At 44.3% G+C, this 23,938-nt stretch overlaps 1 protein-coding gene across 2 annotated transcripts in view; it reads right to left on the bottom strand.

Moving 5' to 3' along the window:
- MIF4GD (MIF4G domain containing) overlaps positions 1-23,938 on the bottom strand; it is a 165,842-nt gene that overhangs the window by 12,309 nt on the left and 129,595 nt on the right. For both annotated transcript variants that reach the window (XM_082271914.1, XM_082271913.1), the window contains 3 exons: positions 14,550-14,658; positions 14,335-14,444; positions 3,404-3,559 (listed from right to left, as the gene is read on the bottom strand). In XM_082271914.1, coding sequence (XP_082128040.1) covers positions 3,404-3,559; positions 14,335-14,444; positions 14,550-14,658 — 375 coding nt within the window. The remainder of the gene's footprint in view (positions 1-3,403; positions 3,560-14,334; positions 14,445-14,549; positions 14,659-23,938) is intronic.

Below are 23,938 nucleotides of genomic sequence, written 5' to 3'. Positions count from 1 at the left end.
ACAGCATACAGATGCCTCAATGCCAGATCCAGAAGTCCTTATTTTTATTTATAATCACAGAGATAAGGAGGAGAAAAAGCTTTTTAACCCCAGTTTGTCCACAATCTGTATGTACAGTGAATCTGGAAAGTATATACAGTGCTTCACTTTTTCCACATTTTGTTATGTTACAGCCTCATTCCAAAACGGATAACATTATTTTTCTCAACATTCTACAAACAATACCCCATAATGACAACATGAAAGAAGTTTGTTTGAAATCTTTGCAAATTTATTAAAAATAACAACGAAAAAAATCACATGCACATAAGTAGTCACAGTGTTTGCCTTGACACTCAAAATTGAGCTCATGATTTGGAAAGGCACACGCCTGTCTATATAAGGTCACACAGTTAAACAGGGCTTTTAAGAGCTAAAACCAAGCCATGAAGCCCAAGGAATTGTTTGTAAACCTCCGAGATAGGATTGTATAGAGGCACAGATCTGGGGAAAGGCACAGAAACATTTCTGCAGCATTGAAGGTCCCAATGAGCACAGTGGCGTCCATCATCCGTAAACGGAAGAAGTTTGGAACCACCAGGACTCTTCCTAGAGCAGGCCGCCTGGCCAAACTGAACGATCGGGGGAGAAGGGCCTTAGTCAGAGAGGTGACCAAGAACCCAATGGTCACTTTGACAGAGCTCCAGCATTTCTCTGTGGAGAGAGGAGAACCTTCCAGAAGAAAAACCATCTCTGCAGCACTCCACCAATCAGGCCTCAGTAAAAGGCACATGGAGTTTGCCAAAAGGTACCTGAAGGACTCTCAGACAATGAGACTCAAAATTCTCTGGTCTGATGAAACAAAATTAACTTTTTGGCCTGAATGGAAAGTGTCATGTTTGGAGGAAACCAGGCACTGCTCATCACCTGGCCAATACCATTCCTACAGTGAATCATGGTGGTGGCAGTATCAAGCTGTGGGGATGTTTTTCAGTGGCAGGAACTGGGAGACTAGTTAGGATTGAGAGAAAGATGAATGCAGCAATGTACAGAGACATCCTTGATGAAAACCTGCTCCAGAGCCCTCTGGGGCGAAGGTTCGTCTTCTAACAGGACAATGACCCTAAGCACACAGCCAAGATAACAAAGGAGTAGCTACAGGACAACTCTGTGTCCTTGAGTGTCCCAGCCAGAGCCCACACTTGAACCAGATTGAATATCTCTGGAGAGATCTTAAAAATGGCTGTGCACCGACACTCCCCATCCAACCTGATGGAGCTTGAGAGGTCCCGCAGGGAAGAATGGGAGAAACTGCCCAAAAATAGGTGTGCCAAGCTTGTAGCATCATACTTGAGGCTGTATTTGGTGCCAAAAGGTACTTCAATAAACGATTGGGCAAAGGCTGTAAATACTTATGTACAAGTGATTTTTTCCATTTTTTATTTTTAATAAATTTGCAAAGCTTTAAAACAAACTTCTTTCACGTTATCATTATGGGGTATTGTTTGTAGAATTTTGAGGAAAATAAATTTAATCCATTTTGGAATAAAGCTGTAACATAAGAAAATGTGAAGCACTGTGAATACTTTCCGGATTGACTGTATACATCATTCCTCAGTACAACTGATAGCTGTCAAAACATGTCTGTTGACAGCTTTAAATCTCACTAATGATAGGGAAGCAATCAAAAGTTGAGTTTACATGCAAGCTGAATGTTGCATTCAGAAAAATGGTTTCAGTTTTCAGAGGCCACTTACTTCAGCCTCTGATCACTGTGTGTCTATTTAATACTGTAATTGTCAGATAAAACTACAGTTTAAAAAAAAAAACAAATACATTAAAAAGGTTTTCAAAAATGTGCAATAGAAGAACAGCAGGGCTTCTCATAAAATAGTTTAACAAGTGTGACATCCCCATCCACTGTGTTCTTTTTAGTTACTGGGCATGAAGGAGGGAGGGACTGGGCTGTCCTTTAGGATCTGTATACTTGTAGTGAATTTGCAAGAGGGGGAGGGATCTGTGCATACGGGATCACACAGCTTTTTTACACAATGCAGAGCATTAATCACTTAAGTTCCACAGTGAGCATAACAAGCACCCTATTGTGCATCTACAGACAGATTTTACTGTTGTGGGTTTAGTAACACTCTAAGCCAGCCATAGGCAGATCAAAATGCGGTCGGTTCAGCAGGAACTGGCTGGATTTTGATCCATCTATAAGCAGGCTGGTTGTACTGAAGTCAGTCTATTGATCCACTTCAGTACAACCAGCCTGTCTGGGGGGTTTTTCTACGATCACTACCATTAGCTATAGCTGGCAGCAGTGATCAGTTGGCGGGGAGACTTCCTGCTTTCAGAATACAACAGCACAGCAGGGGGGGGGGGGGGGATTCCCTCTTTAACACTAACTGTATTGAAGGGGGAATACAGCAATTTTATTTCCTTCAACCAGTGGCTGAAAAAAAGAAAACTGCATAATGTATGGCCAGCCTTACCTTTCCAAGTTTTTATACATATCCCCCCCCCCCCCCCCCCGTACTCCCTCCCTCTTCCTCCTCCACTCGTCTATTATGTGTCTGTTCCTCTGTTGTGCATCCTCCTCTTCATCTCAATTTTTACCTTTACTGTCTCTCTTCCTCCCCTATTCCGCCAAAATTTCTGCATATTTGCTAGTACTTTTAAATTCTGCCCATTTTTCCTATTTGAGAAACTCTGTCTGATCTTCCGCTCTGCTGTTTAAATACTCCATGTTGTATATATATATTCAATTCTTTTAAGCCAGTGTGGGGCTATTACCTTTCCAAGTTATGGTATTCCTATTGAATTCTGGGAGGAGGGGCAGAGTCCCTCCCCTTCAGCAAAAGCTGTGTGACCAAAATGCCTTAGGTTTTGGTCACGTGACCAGCACTTAGGGTGAGCCTGGGGCAGCATTGTTTTCCCAAGTCAGAAATTTTAGACTACAGAAAGGAGGAGACAGGATTTACTGATACTTGAGTGCAAATGGAGGTAAAAAATCTCACAGCAAGTTTTTTTTGGATGACTGATTGCAGAACCTGTTAAAGGTGATTTTAAAAAAATTTAATAATAAGATACAGACATTAAATTAATAGTACAGTGAGAAAGGACAGATGCCAAATCAGGAGTAGAAAGATGTAATGAAGTAAACTATATGACCCACATCTGGAGATTCCATTTTTAAAGCTCCAGCTCTTGCCACCTGTCTAAGGTCCTAGAATTAGTTACTGGCCTCATAGCTGTCTATGGGAATTTCACCAACATACAGAAGGGTGCGGAGGAACGTGCAGGGGTTCACACATATTGGAACATGCAAGATGCAGATCCCTGGATCAAAATGTAGATGATATGTGCCTAATTACACAATTCTAATCCAAATTGGTATAGTAGATACACTCCTCAAACTTACCCTCAGATAGTCAAAGACATTGCAGATAAAGCTGACATAGCACACCCACTCTTGCACGGACCGGGCTCTCATCTCTTCTCGATTTCGATATTCACTCTGGAGTCTGTTTAAAAGTGCACTGCGGAAGACACTTCGGCCTGTTTGTTTGCTCTCTGCCTGAGGGAAGGAAAGGAACAATGCTAAATTTATAGGTAAAAACAACAATATATTATAAGGGGCACCATCATTTGTATTAATATCCATTATCAGTATAATCAAGACAATAGAAAAGTAATAGTACAGCAAGTATACACATTTTATATATGGCACACTATCAATCCTGTTCCTGGTGACAATATGCCAGCAACACTATACAAAGAAATACCTACCCGTTTCCACAAGTTGCTCCCTTGCTGGTTAGATGTGCAAGGTATTGCCTTGTCAGTGCCTGCCCTGTCTATGAAGACTCACTCTGTTAAGTAGGCTGATTGGACGCTACCTTAAAAAAATGCACCAATGGGCACCTTTTCAAAACTCCTACTACCATTAGTTATACCGCAGAAGGGGTTAACACTGAGAGACTGAAGTTATCCACTGGGATGGGTGTCATATGTGCATTTGCAAACTGCATGGTGACCTGATCACCTCCAGCTGCCCAACCCTCATTTGCACCAGCTGTCTGGGTTTGGGAGTATCTGAGGCCTTGCCCTGGCACATTGAGCCAGCAGTTGAAACGTGTCCTCTCCATCTACTTCTGCTGTAGTTGTCCCTAGGCTCTCAGGCCGGACTCTTAGACAGCCATTAAGGCCTGAAGTCAGAGACCAGCTATGCCATTTGAGAAACTTTTTGCATGAAACTGCACCCCCACTTCTACAATTGGGAAGCGGATTAAGAACTAGGACTGCAAAGGGTGCAGAGAGCGCCCCTTTAGTCTCCCAGGCTAATCCTTTGCCGCTGGTACCCTCTTATCTCCTCTTTGCTATTGCACAGATGTGGTTGTAAACCTCAGACATGAAATATGAACATAGCATATCCCTCTATAGTGTATACTATAGTGTATACTTGTCCCAATCCAGAGCACTAAGTGTAATTTCTGTCTGCTGCCTTGTTCCTCTACTATCCACATGAGTCACCTTTCCTGACACCAAGAAAAACAGGGAAGGGAGCTCCAGCACACAGCCTGTGATTGACAACCTCAGCTCTGTGCCTGTGTGAAGGGGGTGTGTCCTTTCCCTTTAATCTGCTCTCCTGGAGCTCTGCAGAGTTTACCGTAAGTTCTCTGGCCCCTGCCTTCTGGAAGCTCAGACAAGCTGTATAAATTCTGGACTTTGAACTGATGAAGAAAAGAGATTGCTGCAGATAACAGGTACAACTTATGTAGGAGGATTTGTTTGATCTAGGGGGTTCCAGCTGAGGTCAGTAAATTCACTGGGTATATGTAAGGGTTTACCTCTTTAACACATCTTTTCAAGGCCATCACTTTTCCCCGCAGGGAAATTTCATCTTCGGGAATCTTTGGCTTTCCTACCCTCCAGGAGACCCCCTGACCTACTTGATCGCCAAAGATCAGTTTTGACTGTTCCCTATCTGGACATTAACCTGGATCTTCACGGTCACCAATGGACATCTAAGCCGCATTCTTACTTCTCATAGTACTGCCTCCTTAGTTCAGCCTAGTGACTTTTCTACTTTCCCCATTGTGAAACATTTAGGTAAGAGTCAAACTTTGTGGATTCCTGTAGTCAGCATTTTTACAAATGGCCTAACACTTGCAGGGTCTGGCTGGATTTTATTTCAGAGGTTTTCAGCATTGGAAAAAGTCTGTTTTCTGTGGACTAGGTTGATCAACTTAGTTCCTCGCTAACTGGAGAACCATTATCCTCGGGGCTCTTGTCTGGTCTTTCAGAGCAGGTGGCTTTTCATCAGGGGATACCGGCCTATGCAGGTCTCTTGGTTCAGGTTCTGTTGGACACCATCTAGGTGCTGCCGTGCCTTCACCACAAAGTGCTTGAGTCCTATATCATGGAAGGAAGACTGGTTCCTGCGCCGGACTAGAACACAAGCCTCAGCCTCGCTTGCACTGATTCCCTTAAAGCGGAGCTCAAGCTCCCCCACCAAAAAAATAATTCAAAAGTCAGCAGCTACAAATACTGTTGCTGCTGACTTTTAACATTAGGGCACTTACCTTTCCAGGATCCCGCGATGTCGGCAACCCAGCCGATGTGTCAATCAGCTCTCGGGTGCTGCCTTGCGGCTTCAAAGGTGGTTCCCTACTGCGCATGCGCGAAGCCTGGGGATAGCTCTTTGCCCTTACACATATGCACCAAATATGCCAAGAAGAATGTTTTTTTTTTTTAAACAAACATAAGGTTTGGTTTATGATGCATGAGAAAATATAAAATTAAAATTTAGATATAGACAAAGTTCTAGTCAGTCTCCACTTCATGTGCCGTTTAGAAGATATTCCAGAGAGTCACCAGAGCATGCGCTCTGAAAAAATGGCATACCCGTGCTGTTCCTTCAGAACTCTGTGCCATGGCTGTGACTCTTGAGTGCATGCTTGCGAGTGATGCCAACGTGGTGTGCGGTGCATACTAGCACATTAGGATAATGCCTTGCAGGGGGGAAACTTTTTTTTTTTCCCTCAAGAGTTTACTACCGCTTTAAAACAAGACATTACTAGCTAAAAGCTACAATTTTAGATGCATAAATAAAATCCAGATATGGTACTCTAATATGCAGATTCTGATTCTAGTGAAAATAAGGTGCTGGCCCCACCCTCTGTCTCCTAATTTTCAGCTTCAGCTTTTAGCTAGTGACAGCTGCAATCTAAATCATAGAAGAAAAATATCTCACAAAAGTGAGTACACCCCTCACATTTTTGTAAATATTTTAAATTGTATCTTTTCATGTGACAACACTGAAGAAATGACACTTTGCTACAATGTAAAGTAGTGAGTGTACAGCTTGTATAACAGTGTAAATTTGCTGTCCCCTCAAAATAACCCAACACACAGCCATTAATGTCTAAACCGTTGGCAACAAAAGTGAGTACACCCCTAAGTGAAAATATCCAAATTGGGCCCAATTAGCCATTTTCCCTACCCGGTGTCATGTGACTCGTTCGTGTTACAAGGTCTCAGGTGTGAATGGGGAGCAGGTGTGTTAAATTTGGTGTTATCGTTCTCACTCTCTCATACTGGTCACTGGAAGTTCAACATGGCACCTCATGGCAAATAAATCTCTGAGGATCTGAAAAAAAGAATTGTTGCTCTACATAAAGATGGCCTAGGCTATAAGAAGATTGCCAGGACCCTGAAACTGAGCTGCAGCACAGTGGCCAAGACCATACAGTGGTTTACCAGGACAGGTTCCACTAAGAAGCCTCACCATGGTCAACCAAAGAAGTTGAATGCACGTGCTCAGCAACATATTCAGAGGTTGTCTTTGGGAAATAGATGTATGAATGCTGCCAGCATTGCTGCAGAGGTTGAAGGGATGGGGGGTCAGCCTGTCAGTGCTCAGACCATACGCCACACGCTACATCAAATTGGTCTGCATGGCTGCCATCTCAGAAGGAAGCCTCTTCTAAAGATGATGCACAAGTAAGCTCGCAAACAGTTTGCTGAAGACAAGCAGACTAAGGACATGGATTACTGGAACCATGTCCTGTGGTTTGAGGAGACCAAGATAAACTTATTTGGTTCAGATGGTGTCAAGCGTGTGTGGCGGCAACCAGGTGAGGAGTACAAAGACCAGTGTCTTGCCTACAGTCAAGCATGGTGGTGGGAGTGTCATGGTCTGGGGCTGCATGAGGGCTGCCAGCACTGAGGAGCCACAGTTCATTGAGGGAACCATGAATGCCAACATGTACTGTGACATACTGAAGCAGAGCATGATCCCCTCCCTTCAGAGACTGGGCCGCAGGGCAGTATCCTAACATGATAAAAACCCCAAACACACCTCCAAGATGACCACTGCCTTGCTAAAGAAGCTGAGGTTAAAGGTGATGGACTGGCCAGGAAAGTTTCCAGACCTAAATCCTATTGAGCATCTGTGGGGCATCCTCAAACAGAAGGTAGAGGAGCGCAAGTTCTCTAACATCCACCATCTCTGTGATGTCATTATGGAGGAGTGGAAGAGGACCCCAGTGGCAACCTGTGAAGCTCTGGTGAACTCCATGCCCAAGAGGGTGAAGGCAGTGCTGGAAAATAATGGTGGTCACACACAATATTGACACTTGTGGACATTTTCACTTAGGGGTGTACTCCCTTTTGTTGCCAGCGGTTTAGACATTAATGGCTGTGTGTGAGTTATTTTGAGGGGACAGCAAATTTACACTGTTATACAAGCTGTACACTCACTACTTTACATTGTAGCAAAGTGTCATTTCTTCAGTGTTGTCACATGAAAAGATATAATATAATATTTACAAAAATGTGAGGGGTGTACTCACTTTTGTGAGATACTGTATGTAAGAGAAATGTAGGGATTCCATAATTAACATCTGCTTCTAAAAATCGGCCTAACTGTACTCCAGATCCAATGGTTTCAGTGCTTTCTGCTTCTGGCCCAAACTGGTATATTGGCGAGGTCTCACTGCACTGGCTGCATACCTGTTCTGGATTAACCACTTCCATACCGAGTCATGTAATATGATGTCGGCAAAGTGGTTGTGAGGATCCGGGCCGCCGTCATACGACGTCGCCCGGATCTCCCCTCTACTGCGCGCCCCCGGGGGCGCGCAGCGCGGCGATCGGGGGTGAGGCTCGTCCCTCGGACATAGCCCATCCCTGATCAAGGTAAACAGCCAATAGAAATTGGCTGTTTACCACGTGATCGGCTGTGTCAATCACAGCCAATCACATGAGCGGCTCCAGCACGAGCCGCTCGTTCTCTCTGCAATGCGCGCCCCCGGGGGCGCGCAGAGCAGCGATCGGGGACGAGGCTCGTCCCTCGGACAGAGTCGATCCCCGATCTAGGTAAAGAGCCAATGAAATTGGCTCTTTACCACGTGACCGGCTGTGTCCAATCACAGCCGGTCACAAATGTCAACAGAGAACACGGTAACTAGCTGTCACCGTGTTCTCCTCCTCACACACTGATCCTGTGTGAGGAAGAGATTGTGGTAACAGATAGTTACCAACTACAGTGCACCCTAAACACACTGATTGCCCCCCCCCCCAATAAAGAGCACCTGTCACCAGCCCATCAGGTACTCAGATGACAGGTACTCGGGTACTCTGATGGGCTGGTGACAGGTACTCGGGTACTCTGATGACAGGTACTCGGGTACTCTGATGACAGGTACTCGGGTACTTTGAGTACCTGTCAACAGAGTACCCGTCATCAGAGTACCTGAGTACCTGTCACCTACCCATCAGAGTACCCGAGTACCTTCCACCTGCTCATCAGAGTACCTGACGCCTGAAGTACCCGAGTACTTTCCGCCTGCTCATCAGTACTCATCAGTACCTATCACGTATCAGTACTGATCATCAGTACCCATCAGTACAGTATCACCTATCAGTATCAGTACTACTCATCAGTACTTATCACCTGCCCATCAGAGTATCCGAGTACCTGTCACCTGCCTATCGGAGTACTCGAGTACCTGCCACTTGCTCATCAGTACCAGAGTACCTGTCACCTGCCCAGCAAAGTACCCGAGTACCTGTCACCCTTCATACAGCCACCATGTCCAAGTCCAAAAAGGTTTATATACGTCCTCCGTTTAAACCTAAATACCGGTGTTATGGCAGCAGATAGCTGCCATAACCCTGGTATTTTTTTAAACGGTGGACGGTTGGCTTTCCGATAAGGGTGGTCCCAGCGGCGGATTCGCCGTGGGATCACCCTTCCGGGATGGCGGAAGAGGCGCCCCCCCCCCCTCCCGCCACGTTCCGGTCCTTTTCCCCGCTTACCGGACCCGCCGGCAGCGGGGAAAACGATCCGGTCCCAGATCCTCACAGACAGGATGTCGAGTGAGGGCAAGCTTGCCCTCACTTGACTCTATGGTCTTGGAGGACTGGAGCTACAGAAAATGTTCTTGCCTAGCAACCGGTTTAAAGGTCTTTTTTTTTTTAATTTTATATAATAATTTTTTTTTTTTTTTTCTTCTATCTTTTAGTGTACTTGTGAGATCTGAGGACTTTTTGACCCCAGATCTCACAAAAAAGAGGTCCTGTCGTGCCTATTTCTATTACGAGGAATGTTTACATTCCTTTTAATAGAAATTAAAAAAAAAAAAAAAAAAAATTGATCATTTTTAACGGTGTAAAAATAAAAAATAATAAATAAAATAAATAGTAAAAAAAAAAATAAATAAATAAAGCGCCCTGTCCCCGTGAGCTCGCGCGCAGAAGCGAACGCATACAGAAACCCCGCCCACATATGTAAACGGTGTTTAAACCACACGTGAGGTATCGCCGCGATCGTTAGAGCAAGGGGAATAATTTGAGCCCTAGACCTCCTCTGTAACTCAAAGATGGCAACCTGTAGAAATTTTTAAATTGTCGCCTATGGAGATTTTTAAGTACCAAAGTTTGTCGCCAATCCGTGAGCGTGCGCAATTTTGAAACATGACATGTTGGGTATCTATTTACTCGGCGTAACATTATCTTTCACATTATGGAAAAAAATTGGGCTAACTTTACTGGTTTCTTATTTTTTTAATTAAAAAAAGTGAATTTTTTAAAAAAAAATTGCGTTTGGAAGACCGCTGCGCAAATACGGTGTGATAAAAAATATTGCAATAATCTCCATTTTATTCTCTAGGGTCTCTGCTAAAAAAAATATATAATGTTTGGGGGTTCTAAGCAGTTTTCTAGCAAAACAACTGATTTTAGCTTGTAAACACCAAATGTCAAAAATAGGCCTAGACAAGTGGCTAGGATGCATGATGGTGGCTAGGCTGTGAAAAAGTCTCACACATGTGGTATTGCCATACTCAGGAGGAGTGGCAGAATGTATTTTGGGGTGTCATTTTTGCTGTGTACATGCTATGTGTTAGGAATATCCTATAAATTGACAACTTTGTGTAAAAAAAAAAAAGAAAAGTTTTCATTTTTTTCCCACATTTGCCAAAAACCTGTGGAAAAAAATGATATGTTCAAACGACCCATAATGCCTCATAGAATATACGTTGGAGTGTTTGCTTTCCAAAATGGGGTCATTTTGTGGACTTTTCCATTGTATTGGTGCTCTAGGGCCTTGAAAAGTGTGATAGGTAGTAAGAAAGTTTTATGTGTATTTATGCTCCTAGAACGCCTGAATGTGCTTCTTTGACGTGGAGTCTCTTTTTGTGGCCAGGCTGTGTAAAAGTCTCACACATGTGGTATCGCCATACTCGGAAGGAGTAGCAGCATGTATTTTTGGGTGTAATTTTTGCTGTGTACATGCTATGTGTTAGAAATAGCTTATAAATTGACAACTTTGTGGGAAAAAAAAAGAAAAAAAAATTTTTTTCTTCATTTTCCCAAGAATTGTGGGAAAAAATTACAACTTCAAAAAACTCACCATGCCTCTTACTAAATACCTTGGACTGTCTACTTTACAAAAAGGGGTCATTTGGTCGGTATTTGTACTGTCCTGACATTTCAGGGCCTCAAGAAAGGAGATAGGCCGTCAGTACATCTGGTGTGATCAATTTTCAGTAATTGGTACCATAGCTTTTAGACTCAATAACAAGACATGTAGCAGTATACATTTTGGCCCAAATGTATGAAGAAGAATTAGTTTTTTGCAAAATTTTATAATTGAAACTAAAAAAAAAGTGTTTTTTTTTTTTTTTCAAAATTTTTGCTCTTTTTTGGCATACATCACGAAAAAAAAAAACCCCAGTTGTGATCAAATACCACCAAAAGAAAGCTCTATTTGTGTGAAAAAAATGATAAAAATTTTGTTTGGTTACAGTGTAGCATGACTGAGCAATTGTCATTCAAAGTGTGAGAGTGCTGAAAGCTGAAAATTGGTCTGGGCAGGAAGGGTGTCTAACTGCTCTGTATGGAAGCGGTTAAAATTAGCCAGGCAACTTGGCTTTCTAGAAGTAGCCATTTAAAGGTTTACTAAACCCAGGACCCTGCATTCACTAATCCTGATCTCCCACAGTACATGGAAATGCAATTATTTTATAAAATATAAACTGCTAAATACCTTTTCTCATCAACAGTATATAGCAGTAATGTGACTTCTATCAGTCTAGGCAAGCATCGGTTAAGGCGTGTAGGAGTTTTAATTCTCCTCTGACTGTCCTATAAGGGTGCAGGACCCCTGACTCCCTGTCTGGACAGTGCCGATTGGCCCTGTGCTGATTAAATGCACCCTCTCAAAAAAAAAAAAAAAAAACGCTTTATCAATACACACCAAGTGGAGCATGTGCAGAGTGCCCCAAAGGTCTGTACTATCAGCAGATACATTGGGGACAGTGGAAGAAGGGGAGATTCAGAGAAGACAGGATCATACAGCCTTTTTTTTTTTTTTTTTTTTTTTTTACACACAATGCAGAGGAATAACCCCTTAAATTCCACAGTGGTTATAACAAGCATGCTTTGCTGCATATTCACACAGATTTTGCTGTTGTTAAAAGAAGCAAAGAAGAGCACTGACTCTGCATCATTACTGGGCATAGTCATTCAACACAAGATTCAGGTCAGCTCTAGATTAGAGGCAATTTTGTTCTTTCTTTTAATAGAGAACCGAATGATATTTGAAAGAATAGCAATGGGTTCCAAATAGCTCCATATTTGTGCAGTCCCATTGCCTCCACAGACTTTTTGTTTTTTTCTATCCAAGTCGTTTTCTATTTTCCAATATCCTTCTTCTAGCCGGCTGAGTGATGTCATGAGTCGAGTACCTGATTATGAATTTTTATCTGGAATGTGGTGTGTGGATCATTTGCTGGGACGCTGTTATTTTTTTATCTTGAGATAAATGGAGACAATTTATTTGTATCATATTTCATCCTAGACATTTGTATTTTTACATTACTATGTCCCCCTGATAGGGAAAAGGCTTGCATACACAAAGCAAATGGTAATCAACCTTTAGCCCTGTTTCCTATTTGCTTCTTGGCATTTACATATTAATTGCTATTAAATTAGCCCCTCTTTGACAATAAATAAGCACTTGACCTCCAGAAGGTTTTACCCGCTTCATGACCAGGGCATTTTTTGCTATTCAGCACTGAGCTACTTTACCTGCCATAGAACAGTCATGCAACACTGTACCCAAATTCAATTTATATATTTTTTTTTCACACAAATAGAGCTTTCTTTTGGAGATATTTAATAACCTATGGGTTTTTATTTTTTCAATATAAACAAAAAAAAAAGATTGAAATTTTTGAAAATAAATATTATTTTATTATTATAAAACATATCTAATAAAAAAAATAAACAAAATATTTTCATACCGAAATCTATTCTGCTACATGTCTTTGGTAAAAAAAAAAAAAAAAAAATCCCAATAAGTGAATATTTGGTTTTTGCAAAGATTTTAGCATCTGCAAACTATGGTATATATCAGGGCTTGACAAATTTGCCTGAAATCTAGGAGCCAGCAAAAAAAGTTAGGAGCCAGTTTTTTTTTTTTTTTTTAAACTAACAACCAAGCTTTATTTAATAAAACGGATACTAAATTTACAAATAAATACGACTAGAACTCCACTCTCTTCTATAGCGCAATTGGATGGAAACAGACTGTCTGTCTCTTTCCATCCGATCCGATCCACGGGATGGATAGAAAATAGAACCACCATCCGTCTGTTTTTGGCGGACAGGATCAGATGGCGGCAGATTACTGCTCCATAGAGGAGAATGAAGGGTCCGATCAGGTCTGCCTGAAAAACTGACAGGCGGACCTGATCAGACAGCCCGTGTGAAAGGGGCCTTTGGCTGTGGCACGGCGATGAGAAAAAAAAGAAAAAAAAGTATATATATATATATATATATATATATATATATATATATATATATATATTTTTTTTTTTTTTTTTTTAATAATAAGAATTGGAAAAAATAAATAAATTAATAATAATAATAATAACCACACTCCCTGTCCACTTACCTTAGCAAAGGTAACTGGACAGAGAGATGAAGCCTTAAAAAACTTCTCTCTCATTTCCTCTTTGGAAGGAGATGGGAAGGCATTGAGAACAGGCATTACTCCCGGCCACCACAAGAGGGCGCCAGTTCCCCTAGCCTCTCATCTCACAGAAGAAGGCCGAAAAAGCCGGGGCCTCAATTTTTGGACGGCGCGGAAGTCCGTGCACTCGAGGAGAAGGTGGGGGGCACAAAAGGGACAGAACACCTCCTGCAGAGCACCCCAGGCGCCAGGTCGCTAATTCTAGTCGCAAATGCGACCTGGCGCCTGGGTTTGTCGAGCCTTGGTATATATACTCTGGAATTTACGCAGCTGTGACACTATACTGGTAATGGCGGTGATCAGCGACTTATAGTGGGACTGTGATAGGGTGGCAGCCAATCTGGCGTGGAGGTATACTGATTGACATCAGTAGTCACACTAATACTGTGCTTAATCTGTACCTTGACTTTTTACTAAGGACACTGGCTGGAAATGGGTTAACTGTCTGCCTAACAATGTGTAAATTGGGGTGCTTTTACTTTACTGTCTGGTTTGTTTTTTTTTTAGAAACAGCCAGATCACTGTTCACAGAACATAAACACAGAACTCTGCGTGTGATTGGCCACAGCTGATCAGCTGACTTCAGCCAAAATCATTGGCTGAAATCAGTTGCATGCGCCCCAAAATCGGAAGGAGGGCTACAATGTACAGGTACATCACCCAGCCTAGAGCTGCCGCCTGCGCGCAGTACAAATACTGTGGGCAGATGGTTAAACAAATACAAACTGTACAGTATTAACCAGATTTTCCCATATATATATATATATATATATATATATATATAAAAAATAGACTCCAAGTCTGATTACCTGAATAACGGTGTAACACATTTTCCCTGCTTCTTTGCTAAATGTAGCATCTCGCAGTGACTGCTCCACAATTACATTGGCCACCTTATCCAGATCTACACTTGCTGGATCTGTTGAAAAATCATAATAATTAAACACAATATGTAAAAGTATAGCAATGCATGGTAGGACATTCATGATAACATTATAATAGCAAGGAATCCATGCCTCCGTACCTTTCAAGGCCGTCTTGAGGAGATTCTGTGTGTCTGCATCAAAGGCCTGGATTTTGTACTCTTCCCCCATATTCCTGATGCCAGTCACCACAGTAGTAAAATACAGTCCCTAAAAAAACAGAAATACAATATCATATTAGAGGTCTTTCCAAACTGTTGCACTGATATTGTATATCAGCCATGATTTAAATAATATGTTCACCTTTCATAACATTTTACTAAATCAGCAGCCCCCGCACCCCCCAAGCCCCAATTATGACAGCAGGCAGAGGATCTTCTGCTGCATTTGCTGTCAGAATGATGGATGGCTCCACCCCCTGGCTGCATCATTCATTAGCAGATTTCTGTGAATAAAAGAACTACAACTACCATCATCACTGTGGCAAACAGCTTATAGTTCTCAATAAACTACCATGGCGCTGAGGAGCACTCCTGTAGTTCAATAATGTGCAAATGCCTTATTAAAGAGAAGTGACACCGGCAAATAATAAATAACGTGAAAAGTAATAATATTTCAAAAAAGTAGAAAACCACACATGTCCTTATCGATAACCACAGCCGATATGGTCTGTTCGTGTGTGGTGAATTTTATCTGTAAAGTAATAATAATAGTGCCAACAAATGTGCAATTCTTGTAGTGGGTTTATTCAGATAGTGATACAGTGTAAATCAAACAATATATGGTACATAAATCCCTGGTGGTGAAGTGATGGATAAAGGTGACCAAAGTGAATACTGAAGTGCTGTATTCTTTAGAAGTGTAGGTGTTGTAGTACCCCAAGTGACCACTAAGTGAGGTATATACGACCTGTTCACATGAAGTGGTCCCAGGAGGGGTGGCTAGTGGGGTCCTCTCCTTGTCCCGCAAGGCACCAGCTGGTAATCTCACGGAAAGAAAAGAAAGGGGAGCCCCATCAAGTAGTATGCAAGGTTAAACCGATGCAGAAAGCAGTAAAAACTCACGGTGAAGCTGCCTCGGATCAGTGTAGAGAGACGCCGGGAAGCTTCCGCGTTCCACGGCTCCCAAGTCCGAGACCGGAAGTGACGTAATGACGCAATGGACCCGCCCTACGCGTTTCGTCAGAGGACGTCTGCTGGAGCGGCGTCACCATCACGCACTCCCGGAATCTTTATAGTCAGCCGATGTCATAGCAACCAGACGGCTACCCGCGGCCATCTTGGTGCTCCTCAGTGAACTGCCGGACGTGCGCCATCTTGCTCACCCACTCCACAAGATGATCATGCACGGCGTTCAGACATATTAAGCAATTGTTCATACGGCTGCTATATTTCACATCATGTGCAAAGCAGCTTTCACCGGATGTCTACACGGAACTAGTTTGATTCTTGTGAAGCAAAACGTACTAATTAAAAAAGAAAAAAGGAAAAATATATATTAAAGTTTTTTTACATATAAGTTTTTTTACATATATTTTTTATATATATTTTTCCTTTTTTCTTTTTTAATTAGTACGTTTTGCTTCACAAGAATCAAACTAGTTCCGTGTAGACATCCGGTGAAAGCTGCTTTGCACATGATGTGAAACATAGCAGCCGTATGAACAATTGCTTAATATGTCTGAACGCCGTGCATGATCATCTTGTGGAGTGGGTGAGCAAGATGGCGCACGTCCGGCAGTTCACTGAGGAGCACCAAGATGGCCGCGGGTAGCCGTCTGGTTGCTATGACATCGGCTGACTATAAAGATTCCGGGAGTGCGTGATGGTGACGCCGCTCCAGCAGACGTCCTCTGACGAAACGCGTAGGGCGGGTCCATTGCGTCATTACGTCACTTCCGGTCTCGGACTTGGGAGCCGTGGAACGCGGAAGCTTCCCGGCGTCTCTCTACACTGATCCGAGGCAGCTTCACCGTGAGTTTTTACTGCTTTCTGCATCGGTTTAACCTTGCATACTACTTGATGGGGCTCCCCTTTCTTTTCTTTCCGTGAGATTACCAGCTGGTGCCTTGCGGGACAAGGAGAGGACCCCACTAGCCACCCCTCCTGGGACCACTTCATGTGAACAGGTCGTATATACCTCACTTAGTGGTCACTTGGGGTACTACAACACCTACACTTCTAAAGAATACAGCACTTCAGTATTCACTTTGGTCACCTTTATCCATCACTTCACCACCAGGGATTTATGTACCATATATTGTTTGATTTACACTGTATCACTATCTGAATAAACCCACTACAAGAATTGCACATTTGTTGGCACTATTATTATTACTTTACAGATAAAATTCACCACACACGAACAGACCATATCGGCTGTGGTTATCGATAAGGACATGTGTGGTTTTCTACTTTTTTGAAATATTATTACTTTTCACGTTATTTATTATTTGCCGGTGTCACTTCTCTTTAATAAGGCATTTGCACATTATTGCACTATATTATCAATCACTTTTCAGGTAGCGCCGTTTTCAACCCTTGTTGCACATTTCACTTTATCTTTAACCCTTTGGGGTTTGGTTGTTGGCTGCTTACACCTTCACATTCGTTACACACTGTTCTACCTCAGACTCCATAGCGCTGGTCACCCTTGCCTTTTACTCCTGTAGTTCATTAACTCTTCCTACCATTTAGTAATTGCCTGTATGTACGAGTTATAGGCAGACAGCCACACTGACAGTCTGCAGGAGCCTGACAATGCACCTGAGATTTGCAGATCTTGGGTACAATGATTTACTGGCTCCAAATAAAATAATAAATGTACATTTTCCAACCAAAAACATGTGTATTTATTTGTTTAAGTGAACTTATCCTTTAAGTGTTTGTCCCCGTTCACACTGGGGGGACCTGGTCGCCTCACAGGTCGCCGTAGCTCGCCTTCCATAGGGAAGCTGCGGACCCGTTCTAATAGGAGCGACACAAGTCGCTCCGACTTAGAAAAAGGGTCCGGAGCTTCTTTGGGGCGACCCGGAGCGACCGTCATAGACTTCAATGTTATGAAGTCCGTGCCGGCCGCTCCAAGGTCGCGGCGCGCTGCTCGCACCGCGACCTCGGAGGTCGCCCTGGGAAGTCTGATCGCCCCAGTGTGAACGGGGCCTTTCTAGCGTGTTTTTGGTTTTGAATGGAGTGGGAAAAGGGCCCTGATTTTACTGCTCTCTGTGAACCCATTGGTGAGATTTTCCTGGTAGCAATATGTCACTAGTAATCTCAGATCACAATGAAAACACTCTTTTCCCCAATGATTTTCTAGGACAGCTACGCAAGAGATGACCAGTTCCTCCTTTAACCGCTTTCCAGCCGCCCTATAGCACATTTAATGCTACAGGGCGGTCGTGCTGCACAGGATCACGTGACCCTGCATTTCTGGGCATCAGGCAGGAGTGCGTGCTGCAGGCGGCTCGCTGCTGTTGTGATTTTCCGTTATGTCCGCTGGCACCCGCTGATCATCGGTACACAGGCAGAATGGCAGTCTGCCTATGGCAAGGCAGATCGCTATTCTGTCGGTACAGAAGGCATAGATCCTGTGTTCCTGCAAAGCAGAAACACCAATCTATGCCTTCAACTAGTAAAAGCACCTCCCCCACTACATTGAATCACCAGCTAGGCACACATTTAACCCTTTGATCGCCCGTTAACCCCTTCTCAGCCAGTCCAAAAAAGTGTCAAAAGTGTCAGGTGTCCGATCTGTCCGCTGCAATATTGCAGTCCTGCTATAAGTCGCTGATCGCCATTACTAGTAAAAAAATAAATAAAAATTCCATAAATATATCCCATAGTTTGTAGATGCTTTCACTTTTGTACAAAACTAAATCAATATACGCTTTTTGGGATTTTTTTTTCACCAAAAATATGTAGCAGAATACACATTAGCCTAAATTTAAAAGAAATGTGATTTTTTTACATTTTTTATTGGATAGGTTTTATAGCAGAAGGTAAAAATGGGGTTTTTGACTTACCGTAAAATCCATTTCTCTGATCTTCATTGACGGACACAGCTCCTGATCTCCTTAACTATTGGGTTATACTGCTACCGATAGGAGTAGGACACTAGGCAGAAAAAAAGTCTGGCCACACCTATGGGCAGTCCCAGAGGGTATACTCCATCTCTCTGCTGTAGGTACTCAGTTTTGTTACAAGCAGTGTCAGAAGAATTACAACTCCACAGAGGGGTGGGTGCTGTGTCCATCAATGAACATCAGAGAAATGGATTATACGGTAAGTCAAAAATCCCATTTTCTCTTTCGTTCATTGACGGACACAGCTCCTGGTCTTCATAACCATTGGGACATCCCAAAGCAGTGTTAAACATGAGGGGTGGGAACAGCAAAAAATTCCACAAGGCTAACTATAGCCAACCAGGCAAACAGGAGCTGAACCAAAACAACTGGAGCTCACCTGAAAAAAAACAAAAACAAACAATGCACCCTCAACAAGGACCAGGTCCACTAAACAGCAGCCTGCAAAACCTTGCGGCCAAAGGAAGCATCCGCAGATGCCAACACATCCACTTTATAGAACTTTACGAAGTCGGAACCGGGACCACCACCCTTTAAAGTAAACGGTCTTGCACCGCCCCAAAAAGAGCCTGTAAGCGGATCGGAAACAATCACACGTTGGAAGGAAGAACCTTAAAGAACGAAACTCGATCTTGTAGTCAGACTGAATGACCTCATGGACCCATCTGACTTGTACCAGGGTTGTCCACTGGTCCGGGAACCAGCGAAAGACGTCCACGCACCCCAGATACGGGTAAGGGCGCACCTTCATACTGAGAGAAGCCCGCTCTTGACTTGCCAGATCAAGTTTGCTTTGATCCTCCAGAGGAGGCCCCGAAGTGCTGAGATCCCTTGTCAGTCGACCCTGAGGGAGCGGAGAAGGAGGGCCCACGTCTAAGACAAGGGTCCTTTTCCTTCATAGCCTGCGGAAGAAAGGTACTCTTCCCCCCCGTGAGACCTTTAATGATGTCATTCAGGGTAGCACCAAACAGGCGATCTCCTTGAAAAGGGAAGATCAGTCAAGGCATTTTTAGAAGTCTGGTCAACAGACCAGCATTGAGCCAAAAGACACGCCGAAGGACCACTGCCAAAACAGAAAGCCGAGCCACTAGGGGAGCCGCATCCAAAGAGACATCACAGATAAACTGCAGCCCCTGGACCAGCTGGTCCGCCAGCTCAGCAAAGGCACGGGGGAGCTACTCCCCCTCCAGGTCACAGTGTAAAAGCCTAGACCAGAGTCTGCGACACCAAAGCAATTGTGAATATCGGCCTCAGTGCCAAACTAGTCAGGGTGTACATATTGCAGGCCACAGCCTCCGCCTTCCTGTCAGCTGGGTCCTTAAAGCCCAGGGACTCTTCAACAGGAATCATGGCTTCATCTTTCCATCCAAGGGGACGCTTTGGTCATCCCCACTATTTAGTGACAATTCTGTCAAAATAGGACGGGAAAGGGAACACCTTTTTCGCTCTGGGTGGCTTGTGAATGCCAACGGGTACCTGCGCCTCTGCCGCAGCTTCAGCTGCTTCCTCCATCTTTAAGGTCTCACGCACAGCTACAATCAGTACGTCCACCAGCGCCTATTCGTATGAAGTTGCAGAAGCGGAGGAATCCCCCTCACTATCTGAGGATTTGGGGCGCGTGGTTGCAGACCCAAGTTCAAGTTCTGATGAGACAAATGAGGCAGGGGAAGGCGGGGGTGCTTTTTGCCAGCCCGTTGCCCAAAAGCCACATCCACCCGGGACACCAAGGACTCCAGGACCGCCGTCAGTGCATCGATGGATGGATGGGACACGGAGGGCCCAGCAGCCTCAGAGAGAGGATCAGGTGGGGATATGTGCTCCAAAGACTCCATGAGTAACCAGGGGGACCCCACAAAAAGTGGAAAACACTGCTAAGGGACTACCACCACTGCTCTGGCAGCCCACCCGGTTGCCAGCCCCAGAGCATTAATCGATCCTCAGTAGAGAGGGAGAGGACCCCACCAGACTCGCTACCCGCAGAAACAAGTGCCTGCAGCCACCAGGATAATGCATTACACATGCGGCGATCAGGAAGTAAAATCATCCAGGAGTCAGCACCAAGGGATGAGGAGGGGCTTCACTGTCATGGCTGTCACTATTTCCAATGGCAAACCGCCATAAAATGCCGGACTACATAAACATGGCCGCCGTACATTAGGCACACAGGCTACAAGAAAATGGCAGTACCACGAGGCTCCCAGGGACACAGGAAGGATCCCTAGACCTCAAAAAATGGAACATGCAGGAAGCCGATCGCCCAGTTGCCGGCGGTACACCCACCCTGGCTCCATCGCCAGCACAGCACCCTGCTCCCCACCCCAGGCAGTGGACCAGGCCACCCCACAGCCCCAGCATCAGTAAAGGGGGGGGGGGCGATATGGCCACAGGGACCACCAGACCGATGAGGGGGGAGCCTAACGGGAAGGAGGGGAAGCCAGGAGTCCGACCATCCTATGGAGGGGCCCACGTCCACCCCAACACCCTCCAGGGGGAGACAGTCACTTACCATACCAGGAACCAGGCAGGCGACTTGGGCTGAGACCTGGTCGTATGCAACCTCGTGAGGAGTTTAACTCACAGGCCAGCCCCTGTCTGGTGGGACTATGTCGTGGCCGAACTAGTGCGGAGCTGAGGTCTGCGCACAATGGTCAGACTGGGGTGACCACTGGGTCTATATTATCCAGCCCATCGACCAATCCGGCAGTTGATTGTAGATCTAAGAGGAAAAAAAATTCTATCTAAAAAGAAAAAAAAAAATGCCAGGACCAGAGATCCCAGCAAGGAACTAGGTCCTTACTCCTAACTAGGCAGAAAAAGAGTCCCTTTAGCAGAGAGAGGGAGTATACCCCCTGGGACTGCCAATGGGTGTAGGCAGACTTTTTTTCTGCCTAAGGTCCTACTCATGTAGGGGCAGTATAACACAATGGTTAAGAAAATCAGGAGCTGTGTCGGTCAATGAACGAAAGAAAAGTTTTTTATTTTCAAAATTGTCAGTCTTTTTTTTGTTTAGAACGCAAAAAATTAAAACCGCAGAGGTGATCACATACCACCAAAAGAAAGCTCCATTTGTGGGGAAAAAAAAAAAAAAGACAAATTTTATTTGGGTATAGCATCGCACGGCTGCACATTTTGTCAGCTAAAATAACACCGTGCCGTATCGCAAAAAACGACCTGGTCACTATTTAATATGACATACAAGTAGAGCTGCACGATTAATCGTTAAAAAAAAAAAATCGCGATCTCAATTCACCCCTTCCTCACGATCTTAAAACGGCATGACCTCGATTCTTACAGAGCTGTTCTCTGCTCACTCACAGCTGTCAAAAAAAAAAAAAAAAAAAGAGCCTTCCGCAAATGTTTATCAACATTGTTAAGTAGTAGTATACTCCGCTTTTTAACTTTTACCTACAGGTAAGCCTATAAAAAAGGATTATCTGCAGGTAAAATTAATATCTCCTAAACCTACACAGTTTAGGAGGTATTCGCCCAGCATGCAGCCACTGACACCAGCAGCGGCGGACCTTCAGAGCTCCTTGCCGGAAAGTGATCTCCCGCGCATACCGTCTACTCACAGCGCCAGAGCCGCCAAACCTGGAAGAGACCCCGAGGGAAGATGTCAGCTGCCTCAGCGGTGTCTGGGCGATCGTGTCCGGGCTCCGTTCTGAGGTAAGTATTACATAATGAGCTAGTATGCGATGCATACTAGCTCATTATGCCTTTGTCCTGCAGGGGTTTTTTTTTTGAGGATACAACCGCCAGACATATCAGCCGCCCTGTCGCTGAGCGGGCGGCACTGCGGGGGCTTCATTTTAAGGTAAGTATTTCATAATGAGCTAGTATGTGATGCATACTAGCTCATTATGCCTTTGTCTTTACAGGTTTTTTTTTTCTCTTTTTTTTTTTCTTTTTTTTTAGGATTTACTTCCTCTTTAACCTCTTAAAGACTTACGCCTTTTTCTGACACTTGTTGCTTACAAGTTAAAATCAGTATTTTTTGCTAGAAAATTACTTAGAACCCCCAAACATTATATAACTGGATTTTTGTCTTACCGTAAAATCCTTTTCTCTGATGTTCATTGACGGACACAGCTCCATATCTTCTTTGACCCTTGGGCTTTGCTGCTCTCTCCACAGAAGTAGGACTAGGCGGAAACAATTTGACTACGCCCCTAGGGCAGTCCCAGGGAGTATACTCCCACTTCCTAATATAGGACTTCAGTTTGCAACAAGCAGTGTCAGAAGAATACATAACCCAACTCAAAAGAGGGGCGGGTGCTGTGTTCGTTAATGAACATCCGAGCAAAGGATTTTACGGTAAGACAAAGGACCCCAAACTGGCCCTTCAGGTACCTGTAGTCCGCCAAGGGGGCCTTCACAGGTACCCCCACCCAAACATTTGACACAGGATCATGTGAATGCGAGCCACTGGTGGCCCGCTCCCACTTTACCACATGACACCCCATACATACAGTAGCTAAGGGACTAAGGGGGGGTACGTGAGGGCAACCTGTGCAGGGGGACCCTGCTAGCGGGGGGGGGGGGGGGGAGGAGACCATGAGGGAAGGAAGGCCACAGAAGGGGGCCTACCGACCCGAGGAAAGGGCCAACGTCCACCCCAATATTTCCCCAGAGGAGAGGGGGGGGGGGGGACACTACTCACCACACCTGGGAACCAAGCGGGCACCACTCCTGGCAGTCCACCTTGCCATCTTGGAATGGGGTTGCTGCGGGCCAAAGGTACACTGCGACTCAGGTTGTGACCAATGTCGTGACCAGGACTATGCATCTTAACAAGGTGTTTCACTCGCCGGCCAACCCAAATCCAGTGGGGCTATCCCGCGGCCAACCTAGCGTGGAGCTAATAGTTGGTTCGCCCTCGCTGGTTAGACAGGAAGACAGTAAGGATCTAGGATATCCAGTGCGTCGCCCTGTCCGGCAGTTGATTGTAGTTCTCACAGGAACAGAAAATAATAAACAAATAAAAAATGTAATGAGAAAAGGAAAAAATGCTAGGACCAGAGATCCCAGCAGGGAACCAGGAAGTGGGAGTATACCCCTGGGACTGCCCTAGGGGTGTAGTCAAATTTGTTTCTGCCTAGTCCAACTCCTGTAGAGAGAGCAGCATAGCCCAAGGGTCAAAGAAGATATGGAGCTGTGTTCGTCAATGAACTAAACAGAAATATATTTTTTAGCATAGACAAGAGAATAAAATGGCGATCGTTGCCATCTTTTATGTCACACTGTATTTGCACAGAAGTCTTTCAAACGCAGTTTTTTTAGGAAAAAATACACTTTAATCAATATTTTTGTATAATGTAAAAGATGATATTACGCCAAGAAATGTGAGAGAATCGTGATCTTTATTCTAAACATAAAAACTGTGGTTCTCATTTTTTCCAAAATCGTGCAGCT

This window comes from Pelophylax lessonae (assembly GCF_965119305.1).
Source record: "Pelophylax lessonae genome assembly, chromosome: 11".
Taxonomy (NCBI): Eukaryota; Metazoa; Chordata; class Amphibia; order Anura; family Ranidae; genus Pelophylax; species Pelophylax lessonae.
The sequence above is the reverse complement of the archived record's forward strand: the minus strand, read 5'-3'. Positions and strand labels throughout refer to the sequence as shown.